The sequence below is a fragment of the Mytilus californianus genome, unplaced genomic scaffold, assembly GCF_021869535.1.
Source record: "Mytilus californianus isolate M0D057914Y unplaced genomic scaffold, xbMytCali1.0.p SCAF_4, whole genome shotgun sequence".
Classification (NCBI taxonomy): domain Eukaryota; kingdom Metazoa; phylum Mollusca; class Bivalvia; order Mytilida; family Mytilidae; genus Mytilus; species Mytilus californianus.
Genome location: NW_026262690.1, coordinates 101691344 through 101718447, shown reverse-complemented (window position 1 = coordinate 101718447; position 27104 = coordinate 101691344). Strand labels below are relative to the sequence as shown.

At 32.2% G+C, this 27104-nt stretch overlaps 1 protein-coding gene across 2 annotated transcripts in view; it reads left to right on the top strand.

Moving 5' to 3' along the window:
* The window catches only part of LOC127698968 (bone morphogenetic protein 2-like), a 198131-nt gene extending 175629 nt beyond the window's left edge, over nucleotides 1-22502 (top strand). Inside the window, exons 1-3 of one of the 2 annotated variants that reach the window (XM_052202753.1) lie at nucleotides 17149-17600; nucleotides 19980-20321; nucleotides 21077-22502. In XM_052202753.1, coding sequence (XP_052058713.1) covers nucleotides 17597-17600; nucleotides 19980-20321; nucleotides 21077-21960 — 1230 coding nt within the window. In that variant the 5' untranslated portion in view covers nucleotides 17149-17596 and the 3' untranslated portion in view covers nucleotides 21961-22502. Of the gene's footprint in view, nucleotides 1-17148; nucleotides 17601-19979; nucleotides 20322-21076 lie in introns of those variants that run through there. The other variant, XM_052202754.1, reaches the window with a different exon arrangement.
* Nucleotides 22503-27104: the final 4602 nt, after the last annotated feature.

The following is a 27104-nucleotide window of genomic DNA, read 5'->3' as shown; positions in this document are numbered from 1 at the left end:
TTGAAACCGTTATTATCTTTTATTAATTTTCTTATATATATATATTGAAAACAACGTTCAAACCTATGATTGCGTTGGATAAAAACGGCAATTTTTATACGTGTGCATGCAAAACAAATTTCTTTGTAGAGGGGTCTAAATACAGCACAAACAACATTTTCCAAAAGACCAAAAAAGTGAAAAAGTATATTTTAACAAAACGCATTTGACTAGCAGGTCGAACAACGGATGTTCTTAAACCCTACTGACTGCCATGGCGATTGCCAAATAAACGGATCACAGATGTAACACAATGGATCTTAATTATATTAATTTAATACCAAACAGAAAACAATAAACTTGCCGAAAAGATGGAATATCGCAAACATGAGGTGCAAATATATATATATATATATATATATAAAAGTCTAAATTGAAAACAACGTTCAAACCTATGATTGCGTTGGATAAAAACCGCAATTTTTATACGTGTGCATGTAAACATAAATTTCTTGGTAAAGGGGTCTAAATACAGCACAAACAACAATTTCTAAAAGACCAAAAAAAGTGAAAAAGTCTATTTTAACAAAACGCATTTGACTAACAGGTCGAACAACTAATGTTCTTAAACCCTGCTGACTGCCATTGGCGATTGCCAAATAAATTGATCACCAGATCTAACAAAATGGATCTTAATATTTATTTAATACCAAACAGAAAACAATAAACTTGTGGAAAAGATGGTATATCACAAACATGAGGTGCAAAAATTTGTACACCATATCCGGATTTTGACAATTAATGTCTCTTCAGTGATGTTAGGGATCGAAACGGTATTTGGAAGGCCATATAATTTACCTCAATTTTGGATAGACTTTTGAATTTTAAAGAGTCGAAATATATATATATATATACAAGTCTAAATTGAAAACAACGTTCAAACCTATGATTGTGTTTGAAAAAAACGGCAATTTTTATACATGTGCATGCAAAACAAATTTCTTGGTAGAGGGGTCTAAATACAGCACAAACAACATTTTCCAAAAGACCAAAAAAGTGAAAAAGTATATTTTAACAAACGCATTTGACAAACAGGTCGAACAACTGGTGTTGTTAAACCCTGCTGACTGCCATTGGCGATTGCCAAATAAACGTATCACCAGATGTAAAAAATGGATCTTAATTATTAATTTAATACCCAAACAGAAAACAATAAACTTGCGGAAAAGATGGTATACCGCAAACATGAGGTGCAAAAATTTGTATACCATATCCGGATTTCGACAATTAATGTCTCTTCAGTGATGTTAGGAATCGAAACGGTATTTGGAAGGCCATATAATTTACCTCAATTTAGGATAGACTCTTGAATTTTGAAGAGTCGTAATAGGATGAACGGATCATATAAACCCGAAGGAAAATACAATACAAGCCCAAACGAAAAAAAAATAAACAAGTCTTAATTGAAAACAACGTTCAAACCTATGATTGCGTTGGACAAAAACCGCAATTTTTTTACGTGTGCATGCAAAACAAATTTCTTGGTAGAGGGGTCTAAATACAGCACAAACAACATTTTCCAAAATACCAAAAAAGTGAAAAAGTATATTTTAACAAACGCATTTGACTACCAGATCGAACAACTGATGCTCTTAAACCCTGCTGACTGCCATTGGCGATTGCCAAATAAACGTATCACCAGATGTAAAAAAAAATGGATCTTAATTATTAATTTAATACCAAACAGAAAACAATAAACTTGCAGAAAAGATGGTATACCGCAAACATGAGGTGCAAAAATTTGTACACCATATCCGGATTTCGACAATTAATGTCTCTTCAGTGATGTTAGGAATCGAAACGGTATTTGGAAGGCCATATAATTTACCTCAATTTAGGATAGACTCTTGAATTTTGAAGAGTCGTAATAGGACGAACGGATTATATAAACCCGAAGGAAAATATAATACAAGCCCAAACGAAAAGATATAAACAAGTCTAATTTGAAAACAACGTTCAAACCTATGATTGCGTTGGATAAAAACCGCAATTTTTAAACGTGTGCATGAAAAACAAATTTCTTAGTAGAGGGGTCTAAGTACAGCACAAACAACATTTTCCAAAAGACCAAAAAAGTAAAAAGTATATTTTAACAAACGCATTTGACTAACAGGTCGAACAACTGATGCTCTTAAACCATGCTGACTGCCATTGGCGATTGCCAAATAAACGTATCACCAGATGTAAAAAATGGATCTTAATTATAAATTTAATACCCAACAGAAAACAATAAACTTTCGGAAAAGATGGTATACCGCAAACATGAGGTGCAAAAATTTGTACATCATATCCGGATTTCGACAATTAATGTCTCTTCAGTGATGTTAGGAATCGAAACGGTATTTGGAAAGCCATATAATTTACCTCAATTTAGGATAGACTCTTGAATTTTGAAGAGTCGTAATAGGATGAACGGATCATATAAACCCGAAAGAAAATATAATACAAGCCCAAACGAAAAAATATAAACAAGTCTAAATTGAAAACAACGTTCAAACCTGTGATTGCGTTGGATAAAAACGGCAATTTTTAAACGTGTGCATGCAAAACAAATTTCTTGGTAGAGGGGTCTTAATACAGCACAAACGACATTTTCCAAAAGACCAAAAAAGTGAAAAAGTATATTTTAACAAACGCATTTGACTAACAGGTCGAACAACTGATGCTCTTAAACCCTGCTGACTGCCATTGGCGATTGCCAAATAAACGTATCACCAGATGTAAAAATTGGATCTTTATTATTAATTTAATACCAAACAGAAAACAATTAACTTGCGGAAAAGATGGTATACCGCAAACATGAATTGCAAAAATTTGTACACCATATCCGGATTTCGACATAAGAGTAACAATTCCATCTTCATGCCTTATATATCATGTACTGTGTTACGACGCTAGATTAAAACTGACGAGGAAAGGTAACAACCGGCCACCGAAAGCTTTATTAGTATAGAGCCTAGGTGGTCGAGTGGTCTAGCGCGTCAAGCATAGTGCAAGGCGATTTGGTGCCACGATATCTCAGTAGCATGAGTTCAAATCCCGGCCAGGGAAGAACAAAAAATTTGCTTCCGCAAATTTACAGATCTAACATTGTTAGGCTGTTGTTTAGACGAATTATATATAAGAGTTTATATAATATATATATATAATTCGTCTAAATAACAGCCCAACAATGTTAGATCTGTAAATTTGTGTTTAGACGAATTATATATAAGAGTCTATATATATATATATATATATATATATATATATAAAACGTCTGAATAATAGTCAACGATTTTTCCCACGAGGGCGCTGGATCGTTACGAGTAACGATACATGTACACAATAAATAAATTATATAAACGCCTAAAAAGTGTACACAACAACACCAATAACAAAAAAAGGAACTATAAATGTAATTATTTATAAATATTTCGGATAACAGATATCCTTCATCAGTAAATATGATTGTGATGTTGAATGAATCATATATCAGTCTACTTAGATTAAACTATAACAATCTTGAAATATATACAATAAAAAAAAATATATATATATATAATTCGTCTAAATAACAGCCCAACAATGTTAGATCTGTAAATTTGCGTTAGCAAATTTTTTGTTCTTCCCTGGCCGGGATTCGAACTCATGCTACTGAAATATCGTGTCCGCAAATTTACAGATCTAACATTGTTGGGCTGTTATTTAGACGAATTATATATACAGAATGAGTTTTCAGCCTTGTATCACCATCACTGGTGATCCGATGGATAAAATCTGTTGTAGAGTCGTGTATATATAAGTACGTCTGAACCAGTGACGACTCTACAACAGATTTTATATATATTATATATATTATATATATAATTACGTCTGAACCAGTGACGACTCTACAACAGATTTTATCCATCGGATCATCAGCAGTGATGGTGATACAAGGCTGAAAATACATTCTGTAATATATAACTCGTCTAAACAACAGCCCAACAATGTTAGATCTGTAAATTTGCGGAAGCAAATTTTTTTTTCTTCCCTGGCCGGGATTCGAACTCATGCTACTGAGATATCGTGGTACCAAATTGCCTTGTACTATGCCCGACGCACTAGACCACCCGACCACCTAGGCTCTTATATAAGGCCGGGTGTTACCTTTCCTCGTCAGTTTTACTCTAGCGTCGTAATACAGTACATGATGTATAAGGCATGAAGATGGAATTGTTACAGATCAGCTGAATTATATATTGTAAAGGATCCTACAAATTAATGTAAGATGCAGTCACAGAAATAATTATATGATAAGTACGTCTGAACCAGTGACGACGAACAATTCCATCTTCATGCCTTATACATCATGTACTGTGTTAGATAAAAACTGACACGGCCACCGAAAGCTTTATTTTTATAGAGCCTAGGTGGTCGAGTGGTCTAGCGCGTCGGGCATAGTGCAAGGCGATTTGGTGCCACGATATCTCGGTAGCATGAGTTCGAATCCCGGCCAGGGAAGAACAAAAAATTTGCTTCCGCAAATTTACAGATCTAACATTGTTGGGCTGTTGTTTAGACGAATTATATATATATATATATATATATAAGTCTAGAGATTTGCACAACGATACTAATATAAGATGGTATTATACGAAGATGTTGTTAATAAATCGTGTTGACAAATATTTCGGCTTAACAAATAGCCTTCTTCGGTGTCAATTATTTTAATTCACATAATCCCAGTGAATTTAAGTTTTCAGCTCTTATATCTTAAAATAATTGACACCGAAGAAGGCTATTTGTTAAGCCGAAATATTTGTCAACACGATTTATTAACAACATCTTCGTATAATACCATCTTATATTAGTATCGTTGTGCAAATCTCTAGACTTATATAATTTTTTCCTTACCTGCACAGTATCGTCTATTCTAGACGATCCGGTACATAGTAAATTTGCTGGTTGGTCCTTTTTATAGACTTCTATATATATATCTTTCCCACAAGTTTATTGTTTTCTGTTTGGTATTAAATTAATATTAGATCCGTTTTGTACTGGTGATCAATTTATTTGGCAATCGCCAATGGCAGTCAGCAGGGTTTAAGAACATCCGTTGTTCGACCTGTTAGTCAAATGCGTTTTGCTAAAATGTACTTTTTCACTATTTTGGTCTTTTGGAAAATGTTGTTTGTGCTGTATTTAGACCCCTCTACCAAGAAATTTGTTTTACATGCACACGTATAAAAATTGCGGTTTTTATCCAACGCAATCATAGGTTTGAACGTTGTTTTCAATTTAGACTTGTTTATTTATATATATATATATATACACAAATGCTAACCTTCTACGTCATTTGGTTTCTGGTGGAGAGTTGTCTCATTGGCAATCATACCACATCTTCGTATTTTTATATGATGCAATAACGTAAACGGTATTTTGACAATTAATGCCTCTTCACTGATGCTGGAGGCCAAATATTTGAAAATCCAAAATCTAAGGCGCACTTTTAGGAGCTGAACAAACCAAAAATGACCGAAGGTATAGCCAAATCAGAACAAGAAACTATAGCTTTGCATGTGGCAGATGTCCAATGAGTATAAATTTACCTGAATGAACGAACCCCTTCTTGCAAATATATAATGGCACATGTGAAATATGATTTTCAATATGGACAAAATGTGTTTAATACCAGAAGAAGAAAATATGTGTGATGAAGGTACATCTATAGGTTAATCTTTCAGAAACAACAAATGGAGGAGGTGCCACCACTCTTCAATATTGTGGGATATAAAAAAAAAGATAGATCAATTAAAATTGATTGTAAAATGTTTTAAATATTTTTAAGAAAATACAAATATTTATCTTCTAGTATACTATGAAGCTGTTAAACTTGGGACAGGAGTGATCTTACGGAGAAATATGTTTCAAATCGGATACCTATCCATTACGACATAATTGAATCTGTCACTAGCTGGAAGGGGTTTGGTTACAGTCTTGGGCATGGACATAAAAAATTTGGCGGGGTTAATAATGTTTTTGAACAATCAACTCTTCACCTTCAATATAGAACAAACTGTAAAAATAGTTGAAACGGTGCTAGACCAATCAGAAATATGTGTGCATACCGTACTTTGACCTATAATGGTTTACTTTTATAAATTTTGACTTGGATGGAGAGTTGTCTCATTGGCACTCATACCACATTTTCTTATATCTATATAATTTCGCTGCATTCTCATTTTAATAGTGTAATGGGGTAATTATCCTGAAAACAGTTTTACCGCACTTATTTCAGTCTATTTTTTTTTTGTAATTTTGACCTTGCTTTCGCTGAAATGTGATCTCAAACATGAAAATAACTTGTCCACTCATGAAATTGAGAATGGAAATGGGGAATATGTCAAAGAGACAACAACCCGACCAAAGAGCACACAACAGCCGAAGGCCACCAATGGGTCTTCAACGCAGCGAGAAAATCCCGCACCCGGGGTTGGTCCTCAGCTGGCCCCTAAATAAAATTGTGTACTAGTTCAGTGAAAATGGACGTCACCCTAAACTCCAAAACATATAAATGAACTTAAATGTAAAAACATACAAGACTAACAAAGGCCAGAGGCTCCTGACTTGGGACAGGCGCAAAAATGTGGCGGGGTTAAACATGTTTTGTGAGATCTCAACCCTCCCCCTATACCTCTAGCCAATGTAGAATAAAGAAACACATAGCAATACGCACAGTAAAACTCAGTTTAAAAGAAGTCCGAGTCCGATGTCAGAATAGGTAACAAAAGAAACTAAGCAAAATGACAATGATACATAAATGAACAAAGGACTACTAGCAGTTACTGAATATATTTAAAGTTTGGTTTCAATCCCATGTAACAGGTTCACGATTAATAGTCCGGTAACGCCTTTCCTGTATTAATATCGATCTGTCTTAGTTAATGTGACCTCAGTGATATCAGGAGGCATCTTCCTCAATGAAGGTTGGATATATATATTCGTCTAAATATGCGACTACTTTACGACAGACGTTCTCCATCGGATAACATGTGGTTATACAGGGCTAACAACACAACTTACTTATACTTCGTCTCAAATTTAGCCCAACGATGTTAGATCTGCAAATTTGCGTCAGCGGGATTCGAACCACTGCATCAGAGACATCGTGGCAACACCGCCTGCACTGTGTCCAGCGCCCTAGACAAATCGATCAACTAGGCTATATAAAAATATAGCTTTTATTAATCGAGTAATGCCTTTCCTCGTCGGCTTTATCTAGGGTTGTAACACAGTACATCATGTATAGTGGCAAGTAGATGGTAACCTTGCAGATCAGCTGTTTTTGTCTGTCGTGAAGGATGACAATTTTACTTACCATGCTGTTATATCATATATAAGATATAAAGTATTTGATTTATAATCCGGACTTCTGGACAAACGCATTTGACTTGATGCATTCTGTCGTTATCAGGTATAAAAATTCATCTAAAATAGTAATTTATACCCTTAAGAATGGGTAGTTGATACATTGGGGTGTAAGAATACAAGGTTGTCGGCTAAGTTTCAAAATGATAAATAACTTACGGACTGACAGACGGACGGTAGTGTAAACAAAAATTTACTCCCCGATACTTCGTAGCTCGGAGAAATTGTAAACAACGAAGCATTATTAGGTCTTTCCACTTTTCTGTGGAAAGACCTATTGTATTTGTTCTGATTATTATTATTATTAGGTCTTTCCACTTTTCTGTGGAAAGACCTATTGTATTTGTTCTGATTATTATTATTATTATTTTTTTTTTTTCCGCCAACTTTTGAAATTTTTGTTTCGCAATATGTCGCTTAGATATTTCTCATATTGTATCGTATAGTTTATGCGCTTTTAAATTTCACCCTGCTAAGCCGAACCATTTTCTTTGCAAGAGTTATCTCCCTATTCACTGTTTATCATCTGTGTGCATCTCCTTCGTAACAAAAAAAGATATCGACAAAATTCTTTTTCTAAATTGTTTGTTACATCCTCAGGAATTTTTGCCTAATTTGGATCGAAGCGATCCAGTGAGATCTTAAAGGAGTTATCTGCCTTTACCAAATTAATTTGTCGTTATGTTTTTGTAACACGTAAACCGTAAGCTGTATAAAAAAAATTTGACCGAAATGTTAGTCGCGACATGATATAACTGAAAAGTTTTTGTCAAAATAGTACGCGTCATTGTTTTAGGGGTTCCATGCCACTGAAATAGTAAAATGAACAAAATGAACTAATTATAGCCTCAAACTTTGCAGCTATCATGATGTATACATGCATCTTATCTTAATTTATCAGCCAAGGTCCACCATCCTCCAACTCCCCCCCCCCCCTTTTTTTCTTTTCTTCTACTTTGAGGAATCCCATTTCGCCTTGAAGTTCAGTCCTGTACATTTTACTGTAAAAATGCAATCCTTCTGATGTACAAATTTCTTAAATAGAAATTCATGCCTGCAAAAATCGGCTCCAATTCATGTTCCCGTTAGACGCGGATCGCTTGATAGAGAAATAAAATTCAATGACGTAGAAAAATCGTAAATATTGCTGAAATCCTACAATCAAATTTTTTAATCATGCATTAAAATACAAATCTGTGCTCCCGTAAACATGTGTACGTAAGATGCATGCATGATCCGTCATCAATGACCTGTAAATAATAAAACCAATAGTGATCGTGTTTCTCCGATCAATACACATGTGCTCTGTTCAACGGTCTCCCCTGAAAAGAAATTAATATTCCAACTCCAGACATATATATTTGAACGTCACGTGACTTCAAAACACCCTCGCGCGCGCGGACCTAAAATTAGAATAAAACATGCCATATCCAAATATAGAATGTGAAACTTCCAAAACAAAATGTTACTCAGTTTTTTCCTTCAAGTTCAAACAAAATGCAAACACAGCGTGTAAAAGAAACCACGAAGTACGAGTTCCAATAGAAAATAAGAGTAAATTTTAAATAAAAGAAGATGTCAGGACTTTTATTCTTTAGGATATCCTTAGGCTGTCTGTTTGGGAGTGCAAGATGTATAAGTACGCAGCCACGTCGTCGGTCAGAATATCGACTTTAAGTCCTAGGCCTCGCTAAGAGAGGGAGAGTGCCATGCAGACTTTCAATCAATCAATCAATCAATCAATCAATCAATCAATCAATCAATCAATCAACCAACCAACCAATCAATCAACCAACCAACCAATCAACCAACCAACCAACCAATCAACTAATCATTAAATCTGTTTAATACGGGGTCCAAGATCGCATTTGTTTCTTTTTCGCTTGTTTAAAGAGACCCTATCCCATGGGTTTAATTGGTATATCAGCCAACCAATCAATCAATGGGTTTAATTAGTATATTAGCCAACCAACCAACCAACCAACCAACCAACCAACTAACCAACCAACCAACCAACCAATCAATCAATCAAAAAATCAATTATTCATGTTTTGGAGGGGAAAGACCGTCTAACAATTGTTTTTAAAACAATTGATTTATATTTATTAGGTCTTTCCACTTTTCTGTGGAAAGACCTATTGTATTTGTTCTGATTATTATTATTATTATTATTATTTTTTTTTTTTTCTTCCGCCAAATTTTGTTCTTGCGATAAATATTTGTTTCGCAATATGTCGCTTAGATATTTCTCATATTGTATCGTATAGTTTATGCGCTTTTAAATTTCACCCTGCTAAGCCGGACAATTATCTTTGTAAGAGTTATCTCCCTATTCACTGTTTATCAAGTGTGTGCATCTCCTTCGTAACAAAAAAAGATATCGACAAAATTCTTTTTCTAAATTGTTCGTTACATCCTCAGGAATTTTTGGCTAATTTGGATCGAAGCGATTCGATGAAATTTTATAGGAGTTATCTACCTTTATGAAATAAATTTGTCGTTATGTTTTTGTTACTCATAAACTGTAAGCCGTATAAACCTATAGTCTTTTTATTTGAGGTCCTTGGATCCTTACTTCGAAAATGAGGTCAAGGTCAAAGGTCAAGGTCATGTTCTGAATTTTGTCTTTTGCTTGTTTTTGCATTTTCTCCGATATTTTTAATGTTATATATTAAAGAACAAGTGCAAAATGTTTGTTATATTGTGATGAAGATATGATACATTTGGTCTGAGACAATCCAGCGACATCTTATTGGAGTTACTGCCCCTGAAATGTTTTATTTTAAGGTAAATTGACTATTACTTCATATTGGTACATGATAAAGCCATAAGATCTTTTGCAAAATGTTGGGTGACATATGACCTTGAAAAATGTCAACCGGAAGTGACCTTGAGTAAACCAGAAGTAGTAATTTTTGCACTTATTTCATGTAGAAGTACATAGAAACCATATATTTTTTGAATGGTCATACATTAATCTATCATTTGAGACCGGAAGTGATATTTTATAAACCGGAAATAGCATATTATCTCCGTTATTACAGGCATAAGTATAAATAAACCATATATTTTTGGAATCAGTGTAAATAAAGCTATCATATGAGACCGAAAGTGACATTTTCTAAACCGGAAGTAGCCAATTATCTCCCTTTTTACAGGCAAAAGTATATATAAACCATATATTTTTGGAATCAGAGTAAAAAAATCTATCATTTGAGACCAGAAGTGACATTTTTTTAAACCGGAAGTAGCCAATTATCTCCCTTTTTACAGGCAAAAGTATATATAAACCATATATTTTTGGAATCAGTGTAAATAAAGCTATCATATGAGACCAGAAGTGACATTTTCTAAACCGGAAGTTGACAATTATCTCCCTTATTTCAGGCAAAAGTCTATAGAAACCATATGTTTATTGAATCAGTATGAAGAAACCTATGATTGGACGCCAATAGTAGCTTTGAGTAAACCAGAATTAGCTTCTCATCAATTATTTTGAAAATTGATGTGGAAAGACCTTCAATTGTTCTTTGAACAATTGGTTTTTAATTATTATTTTTTTTCTTTTTTTCCACCAACTTTTGAAATTTTTGTTTCGCAATATGTCGCTAAGATATTTCTCATATTGTATCGTATAGTTTATGCGCTTTTAAATTTCACCCTGCTAAGCCGAACAATTATCTTTGTAAGAGTTATCTCCCTATTCACTGTTTATCAAGTGTGTGCATCTCCTTCGTAACAAAAAAAGATATCGACAAAATTCTTTTTCTAAATTGTTCGTTACATACTCAGGAATTTTTGGCTAATTTGGATCGAAGCGATTCGATGAAATTTTATAGGAGTTATCTACCTTCATCAAATAAATTTGTCGTTATGTTTTTGTTACTCATAAACTGTAAGCCGTATAAACCTATAGTCTTTTTATTTAAGGTCCTTTGATCCTAACTTCGAAAATGAGGTCAAGGTCAAACGTCAAGGTCATGTTCTGAATTTTGTCTTTTGCTTGTTTTTGCATTTTCTCCGATATTGTTAATGTTATATATGAAAGAACAAGTGCAAAATGTTTGTTATATTGTGATGAAGATATGATACATTTGGTCTGAGACAATCCAGCGACATCTTATTGGAGTTATTGCCCCTGAAATGTTTTATTCTAAGGTAAATGGATTATTACTTCATATTGGTACATGATAAAGCCATAAGATCTTTTGCAAAATGTTGGGTGACATATGACCTTGAAAAATGTCAACCGGAAGTGACCTTGATAGAACCGGAAGTAGTCATTTTTTCACTTATTTCATGTAGAAGTACATAGAAACCATATATTTTTTGAATGTCATACATTAATCTATCATTTGAGACAGGGAGTGATATTTTATAAACCGGAAGTAGCATATTATCTAATTTTTTACAGGCAAACGTATATATAAACCATATATTTTTGGAATCAGTGTAAATAAAGCTATAATATGAGACCGAAAGTGACATTTTCTAAACCGGAAGTAGCCAATTATCTCCCTTTTTACAGGCAAAAGTATAGATAAAACATATATTTTTGGAATCAGTGTAAATAAATCTATCATATGAGACCGGAAGTGACATTTTCCAAACCGGAAGTAGCCAATTATCTCCCTTTTTACAGGCAAAAGTATATATAAACCATATATTTTTGGAATCAGTGTAAACAAAGCTATCATATGAGACCGGAAGTGACATTTTCTAAACCGGATGTTGACAATTATCTCCCTTATTTCAGGCAAAAGTCTATAGAAACCATGTTTATTGAATCAGTATGAAGAAACCTATGATTGGACGCCAATAGTAGCTTTGAGTAAACCAGAATTAGCTTCTCATCAATTATTTAGAAAATTGATATGGAAAGACCTTCAATTGTTCTTTGAACAATTGGTTTTTAATTATTTATTGCGTTTATATGCACAAAATACACGCAGTGTAATATTCACAGTGCAAAATTGCATTTGTGCAATCATAGCTTTTGCATAAAAGGGTTCGCTCATGCAAATTTACTCTCATTGCAAATGTGTGCATGTGAACGGGGTCATTGTTTAATATTTTGTAATATCATTTACAAAAAATTAAACCAGCAAAGTCGTTAATTCAAATATTTTTTATATTGTTTATGTAAAATATATGTACCAACCCTGAAAGCCTAACAGCCCAATAATGCTCCTATTTATGAATAAAAAAATTATAAAAAATGCAGGGATTGTACAAAACATGTTTTATGATTTGTTTTTCGTACTTTCCCTTGAATTGTTTACATCGATTGTTTTTGTTTCTTTACGAATCCATGCCTATGAACTGTGGAAACGTTGCATCCATATATAAAAGTTATGCCTCGTGACTAAACAGCCGCGGTAGGGTTCGGGTTTTACCACAATGAATTAATACCGAGTCTTTTGACGTGCTTCTCATGTTCATACAAAAAAATATAAACCCCTCTACCAATGAAAAAAAACCCAGTCCAAAATAATTCAAATCAGTTGATATACAATTAATGGAAAGTCATGAATGGCTATTAAATACAACGTACAAGCAACAGTATCTGTGGGAGACCAGTTATTAGTGAATCCACTTTGTCATACTTTGGTTAAAAGAGCACATCGTTGCCATTTAAACACGTACTTACCAGGGAACTTATTCACGACGTTTTCGTTAATACTTAGCGGACTTGTTGTCGGGTTTTGAAAGATTTTGTTTACCAGTGAAGATTTTTTATTCATAAAATATCGCAAAGTTTGGCAAATATACTAAAAGAAAAATCAGTCCAAATGAAAAATTGATACGAACATTCCTTTGTTTTCTGGTGTGGCAACATATTATTACTTACAAACAATTAATAATAATTGTTTACAAATTATGACAGACGTGTTTGTCCTTTTCTTAATGAAAACAGATGACCATACAAAACAATGACCTGTCCGCAAATCAATAAATTATGTCCATGTCAAAAAAAGTATTATTAACCTGTCAAATTTACAAGTTATGCTATCAATTATCACCGATAAAAAATATAAATTTCTTTAGAATACGAGAAGAGCTATGCCTCGTACTCTTAATAAAGTAAAACAAAATGTTAATATAATTTATTTTACTCACATGCAAGTAAAAAATGAAATAGTTTCAATTCAATATTTTTACTGTCAGTGTGGAAAGTTTATGAACAATTATTTAGTCGTAACTGGTTTAATAATTGCCGTAATAAGGTCCGTCAGCAATAATATTCTCATCAACTTAGTGCTGCTATGATATTAATTATTGTTCACATGGTGGTATTATTTTATTTTATCTATCATATTTATTTGATTGTTTGTCACAAACCTTGTTATAATACTTTATACTAATAAACTTGTTATAATATTTTATACTAACAAAAAATCTTATATTATATTATCAAACCTTAGTATAGTGTTGAATGGCAATAAAATATTGAATTGAATTAACCTTTGCATTCAAATGGTAATTGTTGAAATCATTTTTTACAGCTTGTGACATCAAACACTTTCAAAACACGTGTTCGGACAGACAATTGATATGGAAATTAAGTGAAGTTAAATCTTTACTACATCTTTCCAATATTTTATTTTAAAATGGACATAGCTCATCATATGTATAGCCCGGTCCCTCAAAATTTTACGTAAGGATAAACAAATTAAAACCAATACCAATCAACTGCAATCTTACCCATACTGTACAGATGTTGTTTAGAAGTGCTCTTTGTTTGCTACTTTGTCAATTGAAGTCTTTAAAACAAATGGAAAACATATTGATTGTACTATAGAAATTTGACTTAAAACTCCTCTTTGACACGAACACCAAGGACCAGTTTATCAAACTTAAATGGCCATTAACAGAACAGTAGCGCAGGTGTACGACCTATTTTCTACAAGGAGGCGGTACCCGTCAGTCTTTTTTCTGTGTTGCCTTGTCACAAACGCATTCCCATGGATTGTTTTCACAAATAAGTAATACCTTACCATTTTAACATTGTCAAACACCTGGTTTCAATAATTTTGTATGTATATACTAAAAGGAACAAATTGGTAGCTTTTCAATTAAATGACATGGGTGGAATTATTTTCTGTTTTTGTACTTACAGGAGGCGTTACACGTTTGTCGAACTCAAGTACAACAATCAAGTTTTTATACCAACTTTTCAGAGAAGATGATTATAATTTGATGTTATCTTGCCACTGTTGTTAAAAGTGGGCCTTTTATTCTATCGTTACTAAATTAAGTGTTGTGTGTCATAATATTCCACTTACATGCACTTTTAATCAATAAACATGAATGAAGTTCAAAAGGAAATTAAATAATACAGGAACCAATCTAGGCTAAACTAAACGTCAAACAAATCCTCAAAACAAGTATGTATAATTAACCTTTTATACATGTTTGTAAGTTCCCAAATGCAAATTTAGTTATTGCGTACTTTTTATGTTTAAGAGTACTACTTAGTTTTGTTAAACCATAGATATAATGGCTATTATATCTATGGTTAAACGTATACGATCATTACTCTTACGAAGCAGTACCCTGCAATGCAAAATTTCGTTTCCACAAATCTGGTAAAAACCGACCAATTTGTCATCTTCCGTTATGCGGACAAAATACTGTGTTATGTGTCTTTTTTAATTTGTGGCATTCAATATGTTTTGACGCTGTCAAAATCGGAAATTTGGATCTACATGAAGACGAGTGTTATAAAATGTTGATGCTGTAGCTTTGTTTCAACAGACAAATTGTAATTTTCAAGGTAAAAGTATAATCAGAATGGTCATAACATAAACGGTACCAATTTTTCTGCATCAGATGCGTATTTCAACAATTGATGTCTCTTCAGTGATGCTCGAGGCCACAACATTTGAAAGTCAAAAAATCTACTACAAAAGTTGAAGAGCTGATAAAACAAAAAAATGACAAAAAGTAAAGCCAAACCTGGGCAAGGAATCAAAGCTAAAATATGTAGTCAACTATAAACAATTATATGCATGCCGCACTACCTATCAGCACATTGGACAACCATCTAACTTTCTAGCCGATAAATATTTAGCGTTAAGTATCACAATGGCTTCTTTTTGGTATGAATATTGACAAGGTTGTCAATTGTACTCTATTGTCAAATGAATAAAAAGATCAATTTTTAAAGGTCAAAATTATGCGTTAGAGGTGGCGCTGGTCATAGTTATCTTTGATCATACATATTTTTTTCATACACAATTTATTATGATTTGTAAACGCCTAGTATTCTAGTTTGATAATGCAAGTTTCTTCGAAAACGGTATGGGTAAAAATGACTTTTCTCCTTTCTGTTTGTTTTTAACTTTATGGTAAGACAAGTAATTTTGTGAGGAAATAAAATGTCAACATAACGGCAGCAGTATTCAAGAAACTTTTAACAAATCACCCGTAATTTTCTGTCTTTATACTTGCCTTGTTGTTGGGTATATAATAATACAAGCAACTATAATAATGAAACACTTTTTTAGCGGGTTGGGAGTCAATGTCATTTATTGATTTTACCATTCGGGAAATTTTAAACGACTTTCATTCTCGATGTTATCATTACTACGCAAAAATGTTAAAAATTCTGTTATTGTCATAAGATAAAATTTACAAAAGAACGACAAAACAGGTAATTAAACAAATGAATGAACTTTATTTATTTACAATCAACACCTTTTTCTATAATTATCTTCCAGTCTATGAGATTCATTGAGTAGTAATTACAAAACAGATGGTCAACCCTTCATTAAATTAAACTTTAATAAGATTTTTTTTTAGAATGGTTCAATCAAGTTGTTTTGATAAAACAGATAGCCCGCCCTAACAACATCTGTATACCCACTCCTTAACTGAGAATTATGAGCATAACTCGTAATAACAAACAATAACACAGTACTTATCTTTTCAATTAGCTATAATCTACAGGTAAATTAGATTATAATCTAAGGTAACCCGGTAATTATGATTTGATAAACTACCAAAATATGTGTACAGTTATGGAGCGAGCTAGAGAATGAGCACGGGCAAAAGACATGTCAAACTAGTAACAACAATAATAAAGTATAAAATACTCTCAACATCAAATTATTAAAATATTACAATTATTCTTTTACAATAACCTCCATAGTGCTGAAAATATCCTAAATAGTCGAGAAATTGAAGACAGTTTAGAAAAACATTAGGTATATATTTAACTTTGTAATATTACGAATGGTCTTCCAAATATAGATATGGTAACAAATTGAACGACAAAAATTTAATTCGACACAACTTTAAAGTAAACGAATACAAAATTTTTAGCGATTAACCAATTGAGTGGAAATATAATCTTTTTAAAAGAACCCTTGAAACGTCTTTGAAATACAATCTATTTAATGTGAAGGCATTTAAAAGTGAAATCTGAAAACACGTAGTATCATTGCTGCATGCAAATGTATTTTATGAATGAACCGGCGATTTTTAATTGTATATGTAAACCTGTCTGTTCATATAAACTTCCCTGATTTAGCGATGAGCTTACTTTTGGAGCTTTTAAGGAAAAGCATATTTTGTAATTACGAAAAGAAAACTGAATTATATTGTTTCCACTAAGTAGGTTACCTGTACATGACGTCACAACTTTAAAAATGACTGTCATATTTTTGCGCAAGCGCCGCTATTCTGTAGTACACTAAAGGTAACCTCCCCCACTTGCCAATCAGATTTAGTTGTGTTCTGCTGTGTTGAATAAGTGTGATTAAAAAAGTATTTTTTCTAAATCCGTTATAACATGTAAATCAATGACTATTGTACATATCGGAACTTAAGTTTGTGAATGTGATTTAAATGGTGTATTTGAGTTCGTAATAAAAGAAGAATTTGATATTTATAGGAAATTATGATATTTTTGGTGCAAAAATAGTGAACATCGATTAATAATTTTCTAAATTGTTTTCTTATCAGTATTTGGATTAGACATCTTAATATATAACAATGGATTATGCGAGAACATAGGTTCAAAATTGTTTATTAAGTAGCTAGTTAGCGGAGGAGTTAATTTCTCAGGATACTTATTTAAAACAATGTGAGCTATGCTAGTGTATGTGGATATTTATTACTACATACCAATGGACGGACAACACGTCTTCCAATTCATTGGATGTGTAAGTATAAGGACATTGTCCATTGGAATGAGGGTTATACTTAACGCAGTCGGGTACTTAAATATCTATATAGTAAAGCTATAACCGTAAAATGAACGAAGCAGTAGGTTTAATGTAAACTATGCAAACTACACCATCTGATAAATGGATTTAATATTCTTGTATATTTATTTTCAGTGATGAAAGGAAAATTAAGGATCTAGTTATAAAAGGCTGTATTGTTTGCATTTTTAAATGCCTGGCACCTGTGGTTTACACATCAATATCATTTCCTTTAGAAATCTTAAGGATTTGCCTTAACAAAATAGCGCATTTAATCGGATCTTTACTACTTTATATCAAAATTGATTGATGAACTCGTAAAATATTTGATTCTGTACTAGCGGAATAGCATAACATAAAATATTTTAAATATGCCTTTTTTGAAAACGCCTCTGTGATTTTTTTATGTCAACATATTCCAAAATAATAATACTTCGTTGGTAATACGATTGGAAATCCTCTTTATCCGGAACCACGACAAAGAAATAAGAGTTTTAAATTTTTTCGTGTTTTATATTTCATTGTCGTCTATAATAATAAAATGCCAACCATAACTTGTAAGTGATGTCATTCGTCTGTAAAAAAAAAATTGACAAAAAATCAAACATACTTTATGAATGATAAATTTTTACTAATAAAATAAAATCCAACATTGTCGTCATTCATTTTGAGTCTGTACTGTATAGTACAAGTATGCCTAAGGTTATAAATCATACGGCCAATCCATCAGTTACCTTCCAATAAAACTACAACTTGTTGATTTTCTACATATTTTCCATCTTTGTTGTGTCACATTTTATCAGTGTAAGAAATCTTCCGTGGTAACTTGATTGAATCTTTTTCATTCATCTTTTTAAAGACATGTTGATTCTATCAAAATTAGATGTCGTTTACACACCTGTAGGCTTAGAAGACACATATTAATTACTCCGAACACATATATCAATTATGTTAACGTGGAAAACCATGCTATTGCGTTAAGTTTCTTTTTATATTCGTTATTTTATGAAATGGTAGCAATGCAGTTTAAGTTGCATGAAGAACTGATGATTTGAGAAAAATATATTCTAAAGTGCAGATTAACTGATTTTTCTAATAAATGTATTTTTCCTTAATCTATTGGTCCTAGATTTTTCATATAAAGTTTGGAAGTTGTACTTGCTGGTAATTGTGATGTTTGTGATAATTGATAAGCTTACAATGATATGAAAGGATTTAGTGTTAACAACGTTATCTTTCTTCTAAATTACAATGTAATACTTTAACTCATTTATTGTCGATTTGAGGATCGGTGCTAAAACGACTTTCTACTCTACAGTCTGATAATAGACTGATAAAACTTTAGTAAAGTTAAGTCAATAAAGATCGTTTTGCCCTTTTAAAATAATCAAATTTATTGGATTCATAGGAATTTGAAAAACTTTCTTTGCAATTTAGAAATTCTAAACTGGAGTAGATTTTTTTTTTTAGCTTTATTTTACTATGAGTTTCATTGATCATTTTTATCTTATGCCACACATTTTTATCTTGTGCCACCTTGTTTGATGATATGTTTTATTTCCTTTTCGAGTGGCATAGAACGTGATTCTGTATACATATATAAAGTGTTTAAAATATTTTGAAAATAGATAGCATAATGTCAAACGGTCCTTGTTTTCTTTGCATTACAAAAATGTCTTAAAAACTAACATCATTATTCTTCTAAATAAAATAAGAATTCCGACTCAAATGGACATACTTTTAGAAGGAAAAAAAAATTATTCATTCTGGTCTATTTAATAAATTGCACATGCTAGCTGTATTTCTATGTAAAGAAGGGTGACTTGCATTTCTTAATATGTATTGCTAACAGTATAGTGCACTTTATGCCCTACATATCAGTGTTTCTTATTGCGTGAGCAAATGTCGTTTATGTAGTATATTTACACTGTATAAAATTTCATCCGAAATTGTTAATAAAATAGTATAAAAGGAGGTACAATTTTCAGCGTAAAATCTACTAATTGTCGGAACGTGATTTTTTTTATGACATTTACTATTGGAATAACGAATTCACCTACGAGACGCAATAAACTTGCGGTATAGACATTTGTAATTGTAGGCGGTCACACTAGTTACTATTAACTAAACATGCTAAAGTACGTATATGTCCAAAATAGGTGGTTTAAAATTTACCCAGTTTATCAACAGAATTTTACTCTAGTTCGGGTAGATATATTTATATATGTTTATTTTTCATTTGTTTTATAGCAGCAATACTATTGTTTGGATTTTACACCAATAAATATCTTATCTTATATATGAAACCGAAACTAATTAGTACTTTCTTCTTTTCAGGCAATTTCATCATGATTTGCGGATTCTGGACCTTTTTGTTTCTTGCTTGCGTTTTGGTAAAAGGGATTGTTACAGTTGATTCAACAGATACTGGAAACTCGTTACTGGACAAAGCCTTATCAAATTATAATGATAAGGAAAAACAAAATATCATCCAGAATTTTGAATCAAAATTGCTACAAATCTTTGGACTAAAAAGCCGACCAAAGCCAAGTTCTGATATAATAATACCTCAGTATATGATAGAATTGTATAACCAACAGATCTCAGCGTCAAACAATTTCCAGTTTGCAAACAGCAAAGCTGCCAGTGCTAATACGATCAGAAGCTTTGTTCACACAGGTATGCATTCAAATAAATTAGAACTTATTGGACTCGATTGGGAAAATATAGTGAAAAATGGTTCTTAGTAGGTTTTTCTGTGATTGAGAAGAAAACCAACATTGTCTCAAATAACGCACAATTTTTTTCAGTAAATGAATACATTTTACTCTTTTACGTAAAATACATCAGTATATATATAGTCTTTGAGTTTATATTTGGAAAAGCAGTCTTTAAATGATTTAAAATTTAGACTTAAAGGCTTACCCTATTGAAATTTATTAAAAAATACTGGATTCCTATAAAACTCCACCAGTACGTAAACATTTGGTATAACAAAGCAAAGGTTTGGCCATTCGTTTAGAAAAAAAGCTGTCTGGTTTAATAAAGACTATTGTTGTAAAAAATATTATTTTAATTGTGTTATATGTATATATCTATAGAAAACAACCATAACCAGCAAATTTAATACACACACATATATGCTTAAAAATTCATTCTATATGCATGTAGTCTTCGAGTATATAACTGGAATAGTAAGTAGTCCGATATAAACTTACTACAAATACATTGAATGAGGTAAAATTTAGACTAAACAATCTCATCTTGTCGAAATTAAAATCCGCCAACTCATAAATACCAGATTCCTATACAGTCTTTTTCAGTACCATTAAACACGAAGAAAAAATACACAGTTTAATAAAAACTATTGTAGAAAAATATCACAAAACATCTTAGTTTGATTTTTGATTAATTCATTTTTATACTTTTTGTAGATAAACCTGATTCAAGATCATGTAATGAAGACAGCTGTGTCAGGATGGATTTTAATATCTCTAATATACCAGAAGAAGAAGTGTTAACTGCAGCAGAACTTAGAGTATTTTTGGATAAACACATTAGTGCTAATAATATTACAAGAAGAAAAATACTTAGACACAAAATAGAAGTGTATGAAATTATGAGTCCAGGAAATAAAAATGTTGATCCAGTTACGCGACTTGTAGATGTCAAACACGTAAAAACTAAGAATGCAACATGGGTTTCCCTTGACATTCACCCAGCAGTATTAAAATGGCGTAAAACACCAAAACAGAACCATGGAATAGAAGTGCGAATAAGTTCCAGCAAACTGTCTCCGTCCTTTCAAAATTTTAAACATGTGCGTTTACGGAGATCAACATCATTATCAGATTCAGAGTGGCATTCACAAAGACCTATTTTAGTGACCTATACAAATGATCAAATACAAAGCCGGACTAAACGTGCATCAAATAAAAATAGAAATAAAAAGAAAAATAAAAAGAAACGAAAAAATAGAAAAAATAAAAAGAAGAAATTTAAAAATGGATGTAGTAGAAAACCTTTATATGTAGATTTTGATAAAGTGGGTTGGAATGACTGGATAGTAGCACCGTCTGGATATAACGCTTTTTTCTGTGACGGCGAATGTCATTGGCCATACGCCGATCATTTAAATGCAACAAATCATGCAATAGTGCAAGACTTAGTTCATTCTATAGATCCACGGTCTGTTCCCAAACCGTGTTGTGTACCAACAGAACTATCACCCATTTCATTGTTATACATTGATGAACATGACAAAGTAGTACTAAAAGCTTATCAAGATATGGTCGTAGAAGGTTGTGGATGTCGGTGACAAAAGGAGAACTTGGTTGTTATTTATTTGTTAAATGTGATATTTATTTATTTGAATGAAATGTTATTGCTGTGTGTGTATCAGTGTACGAAAACATGAATGCGATGGATGCAAGAAAAAGAATGAGAGAATGGACTGTATTTGTAGTCCTTAAATATTTCACGAAAAGCAATGTCATAGCGTTCAGCAATTTATTGTTATTATTTATGGTGCTGATTAAACTAAAACCTCCTGATGCATTTGAAATCGCTGAAATGTTACTTTTCATACATTTATCATTCTATCAACTCTTTTTATGTTCACGGTTTAAAAAAAATCATCTTCCTGTTGAGTTAACTCATCATATTCTTATTACTTTTTTTTTTATTTCAAAGTGCGTTTATTTTCACATCTTCTCACAAAGCATTTGAATGAGTGTGATTGTTGTACGTATTTAAGCTGAGCGCTCCGATAAAGTATTTTATGTTACAATTGTATATACAGTGTTGTATAAATAATGACGACTTATTTTTATTATGGGTAATATAAAAATTCAAAACTAACCAAGTGTTTGTGTTATAAATATCTCCATAAATGTTGAAAATCAATAAGTGTACATATGGCCTTTTCAACATTTTAAATGATGTCAATATGTTGAATTGGTAAAACGGGAGATAAATACTTTTCGTATACAAAATCAGTGTTCCATACCAAAGATTTCATTTTACTCAGGCAATTAACATCCCTTAGGTTTGATTTATACTCTGCACATGACGTCCCTCTTAGAAGTCGACGATCTGCACACAAAATAAGTTGATCACAAGAAGGATATGGGAAACTCAGACAAAAATAAACAACAAACCACACAGAGTATTTGAGAAGAACTTTTTCAAGTGGGTTGGTCATAAATAAGACAATATTTCTTATTGTGCAAACAAGCATGTAAACACGAAGGACACATCTCAAACGCTATAACGATATACCTGCCATTTTACCATAGGGTAACATACCGATCATAAAGATACCTATATTTGTACACTTTACGTGGTCATACTTAAGTCAAGCGAATGAAACAGTTAAAAAGAAAATTTTAATTGTTCCAAATGAACGAACACATAGCAGTGAATTATCTATTTATTTCCGTAAGCCTTTTAACAATGACCACGAAATACACCGTCACAATCATAATCCTAGTATTAAAAGATCATTACACGAGGAAGGCGGAACAACTTGTGATGGTTAACGATTTAAATGATTAAATATTTCCCATTATGAACTGTATGAAATACAAGCGGCCCTGCATGAAACAAAAAGAGCAAGAAATAACTGATTTATGTTGAAAGCAAGATCTTAATCAGATGCTGACGTTCCGATTGTACTGTACTGTACTTTGTTGTATGTAAGAAGTTCGAATATTGGAAGTTTAGCAAACTAACAAATAATTTGGACAGTCCATTAGGTTTTTTCAGGTAAAAGTGTTACTTGTTCATAGTGCCATCTTCTCAATTTTTGCGTTGATAGTTTTTGATCAAATTTGTCCGACTAATATCATAAAACCAAGACAATTTCGGTTCTATTTATTTAGCGAATTGTGTTTCTACAGCTATAATATGAGCTAAATTTACAATTCGTTATAAAAAATAAAGTTAAGATTTGTTTAAGTGTTCCCGAATGCGGGAGGTCGTGGGTTTGGTTCTCAGTCTGGTCAAATCAAAGATTGATATTTGCGAATCAAGTGTCATATATGAGGAAGAGCCAAGACTAATCGGCCCAGAGTCAGAATAATGTATCTGAATAGGATGACATGTTTTCATGCGGACTTTACCTTGTGAACAAGCACGTTCAAAATCAGAGTTAGTGTCGGTCTAGTACAATGCAGGGTTCATATTTATATCACACTAACATGTTCTCGTCCTAAATATGCATTTAATTTGCCACTGGACGTTAAATAGCCATCAATCATCATCATACTAAACATTATGTTGCTGGTTTTTAAGAATTCCAAATAAATATTGTTATTATTCTTTATTGTATATCAATTGCTTCGCTGCATCTAAGAATACATGTTTCATCTATTAAATAGTGACAGTTTAACTGGACCTATTCAAGTAAATAAAACATAGAATTCCACGGATGACATTTATCAACTGAGTACCTAATTGTACCAATAAAACGATTTGACTTAAAGTATTCAATATGAACAAAACCATTTCAATAATGTTTTACCACCTGCTAAGGTATAACAAATGTAAATACTTCTAGAAACTGTTTAGACCTTGTTTTTTAAAGATCTTTATCTAATTCAGCAATTTTGTATTTTTTTTCAGATTTATAGCCCACTCGATGATAAAAAGGAGTGCGCTTTTTTGCTACTGTATTTTAATAATTTTCATTTGATGCCGACTTAATTCGACAAAGGTTATGCGTATTGAACTGGGGAATGATTATCAAAATAGGAAGAAAGAATGATTTAACCCTTTCATTTACGATTAATATAACATAAATGATTTATATAATTCCAACGATGCTGTCATTTTAAAAAGAATTGAAACCGAAGATAAGCTACATATTTAAATATTTGCTTTGTGTTCAAAGAAATAATTGAGCAACACATTTTTGCTTTTGAATATTAACTAATGTCTTAATATATAACAAACCTTACAAAATATTTTCACCAATGCATAACTGAAAACTTGCTGTACGAGCGTTCCTGATGAACGTAAATGTAGGAGCGGGGTTGTCACCAGATGATAGGTGAGGTGTTGCTCCCATAAGAATCTATTAAATACGGGGGGGGGGGGACTTCTTTTGGTCCACTAGCTCACAATAATAAGGTACTCCATTTAAAACTATGATTGTTTATTAAACAGGCATCACTTGTTTATAAGGTACATTATAAAATATATAGAATTCCAGATAGAGATGTTCACATGGCAAGTGTCATTCTAAAACTGTCTTAAAAATTAGACATAGCTTTATAATTAATTTCACTGACCTTTAACTTATTACTTAATATTCTAAATTTATCTTTAGTATCAAACCCTTGACCGTTTAAATACCAAATGGAAATTTTGAATTTGATAGATACCAAGAATTACTATATTAGAATTCTTAATGTCTGGAGTAGTGGTCAATAACATGTGAAATAAACAATTAATTACAAATCTGAATTTTGACTGCTACTAAAATTAACACCCGTTGTTTACTTCTAAATTCTAAACATGCAAATTCTTATCTTTATAAATTATCATCATTGAAAAAATGAAAATTCTGAAAATTATTTGAAATGTAACTTTTCAAATTGTCATGTAAATTAACTCTACTATCATCACTATATCAACCCCGAAAAGCGCACCAAATTTATAATGTGCATCATGTATTTTCATTTTCTCGCACTGGGTCGACATCACTGTAAGTGGACAGTTCGTCCCCGAGGGTATCCTTTGCTTCGCCACTGACAAGACTTACAACACAAGCATCTACAATTTTCCACAGGCAAAGTCGACCTTATTTGATTTTGGCTATATTCTTTAGGAAACTTTTGATCCAGTAGCTCTTCGTGTATTTATTCGTCCTTGTGGCTTTCAAATTTTTAGTTTTGAGCGTTTACAAGCGCCTCGTACGCAACACATTTATAAAGTGTTATTTTCATTTTGAAGGCTAAATATCTATAAAAGTGTTGTATTTGACCATACAGATAGATTTTCTAAGAGTAACACATTTAAGTTGTAGCCTGCTTTGTACAAAACCGACATGTCGTTCAGGATTTTAACTATGAAATCTTTTGTTTGACCCGACCAGACATTGAACCTACGATCACGAGACCATCGAGATGGTGCACGATTAAGAAAAAGACATTGATCATTTACTAAATGCATTAACTCAAGCTATCGTAATAATGCAGTGTGCCCGCTTCGCCTAATTCCATAATACACACATTAAAACCAAAACGACGACATTTAGGGATTACCTATTTTTGTCAAATTCAAACGCCATTAACAGTAAATCGCATTTCAAAAATTGAGTGATAGACACTAAATGTCTGTAATTTTGTCATTTAACTTATTGCTTTTCAACCATCATTCGTAAATGAAGACAAATAACATGGAAGTTGTAGCATTTTTTCCCTCTCAAAATAGACATTTTGATAATGTAAGAATGACCTCGGTCATGAGAACAGAATATTCGTGCACATCAGTTGTTACTACATAATTGGTTATAACTTCAAGGATATACATGCATGTTAACTTAACGACTAAATGTATTGTAGTTACTTCAGCGTGGTGGTCTTTAACGCGTCAAAGAATAGACATCAAACAATCATGTGGATACTTCAATTTGTTCTTAATCTTGTGGTTACAATGATTAGATGAACTATGTAACGCACCAATGAATCAGTACAAGTAATTATTGAAAGGACACATTTTTAACATTAATACAAAATACAAAATCATCAAAATATGGATTAATACAATATTGACACACCTTCTAAATGACGCTTACACACAGGACGCCCGTGGATCTGGAGCTCTGATAGTATTAAGCTTAAACAAAAACAGGACTTGAATCAGAAGTCACATGTTGGCGCCATACTGACTAGATATGGTCAAACTAAAAACCACAATTAGAACATACAGGAGATTATTGTGTGTAACAGTACACCCACTTATATATAGAATTCCCATTTATTGTATAATGTTGATAAGTTAGACTTAATGAAAATAAGGAGATGTGGTATAATTGCCAATGAGACAAATATATAAACTATATGAGTATCCGCCTAAAACCACCACTTTTATTTTAAATATGATAATGAATCTGTAGAGTCCAGTTTTTTATTTCAAGTTTTGCAATATAGATGATGTTCTTATGTGACCTGTTCGGAAAGTCGCCTATACAGACACTTATATCGACACTCAAACTCTACGCTGACTAAACAAAGCGGGGGACGTATCAAAATGTAGAAATGATTTGGATTAATATTAATTGGAGTTCGCTTAAAACTGGTCAGAAAAAAAAAACAGTTTCAAAAACAGTGTAAATGTATTCAAGACCAACAATTCGGTCCTGTGAGAGAGAAAGAGGACTTTGAAATTGTGAAATGGTTAATTCCTTATTTGAAATTATGTTTTTTCTCCTAAATACAGTATCTCTTAGTTTTTCCC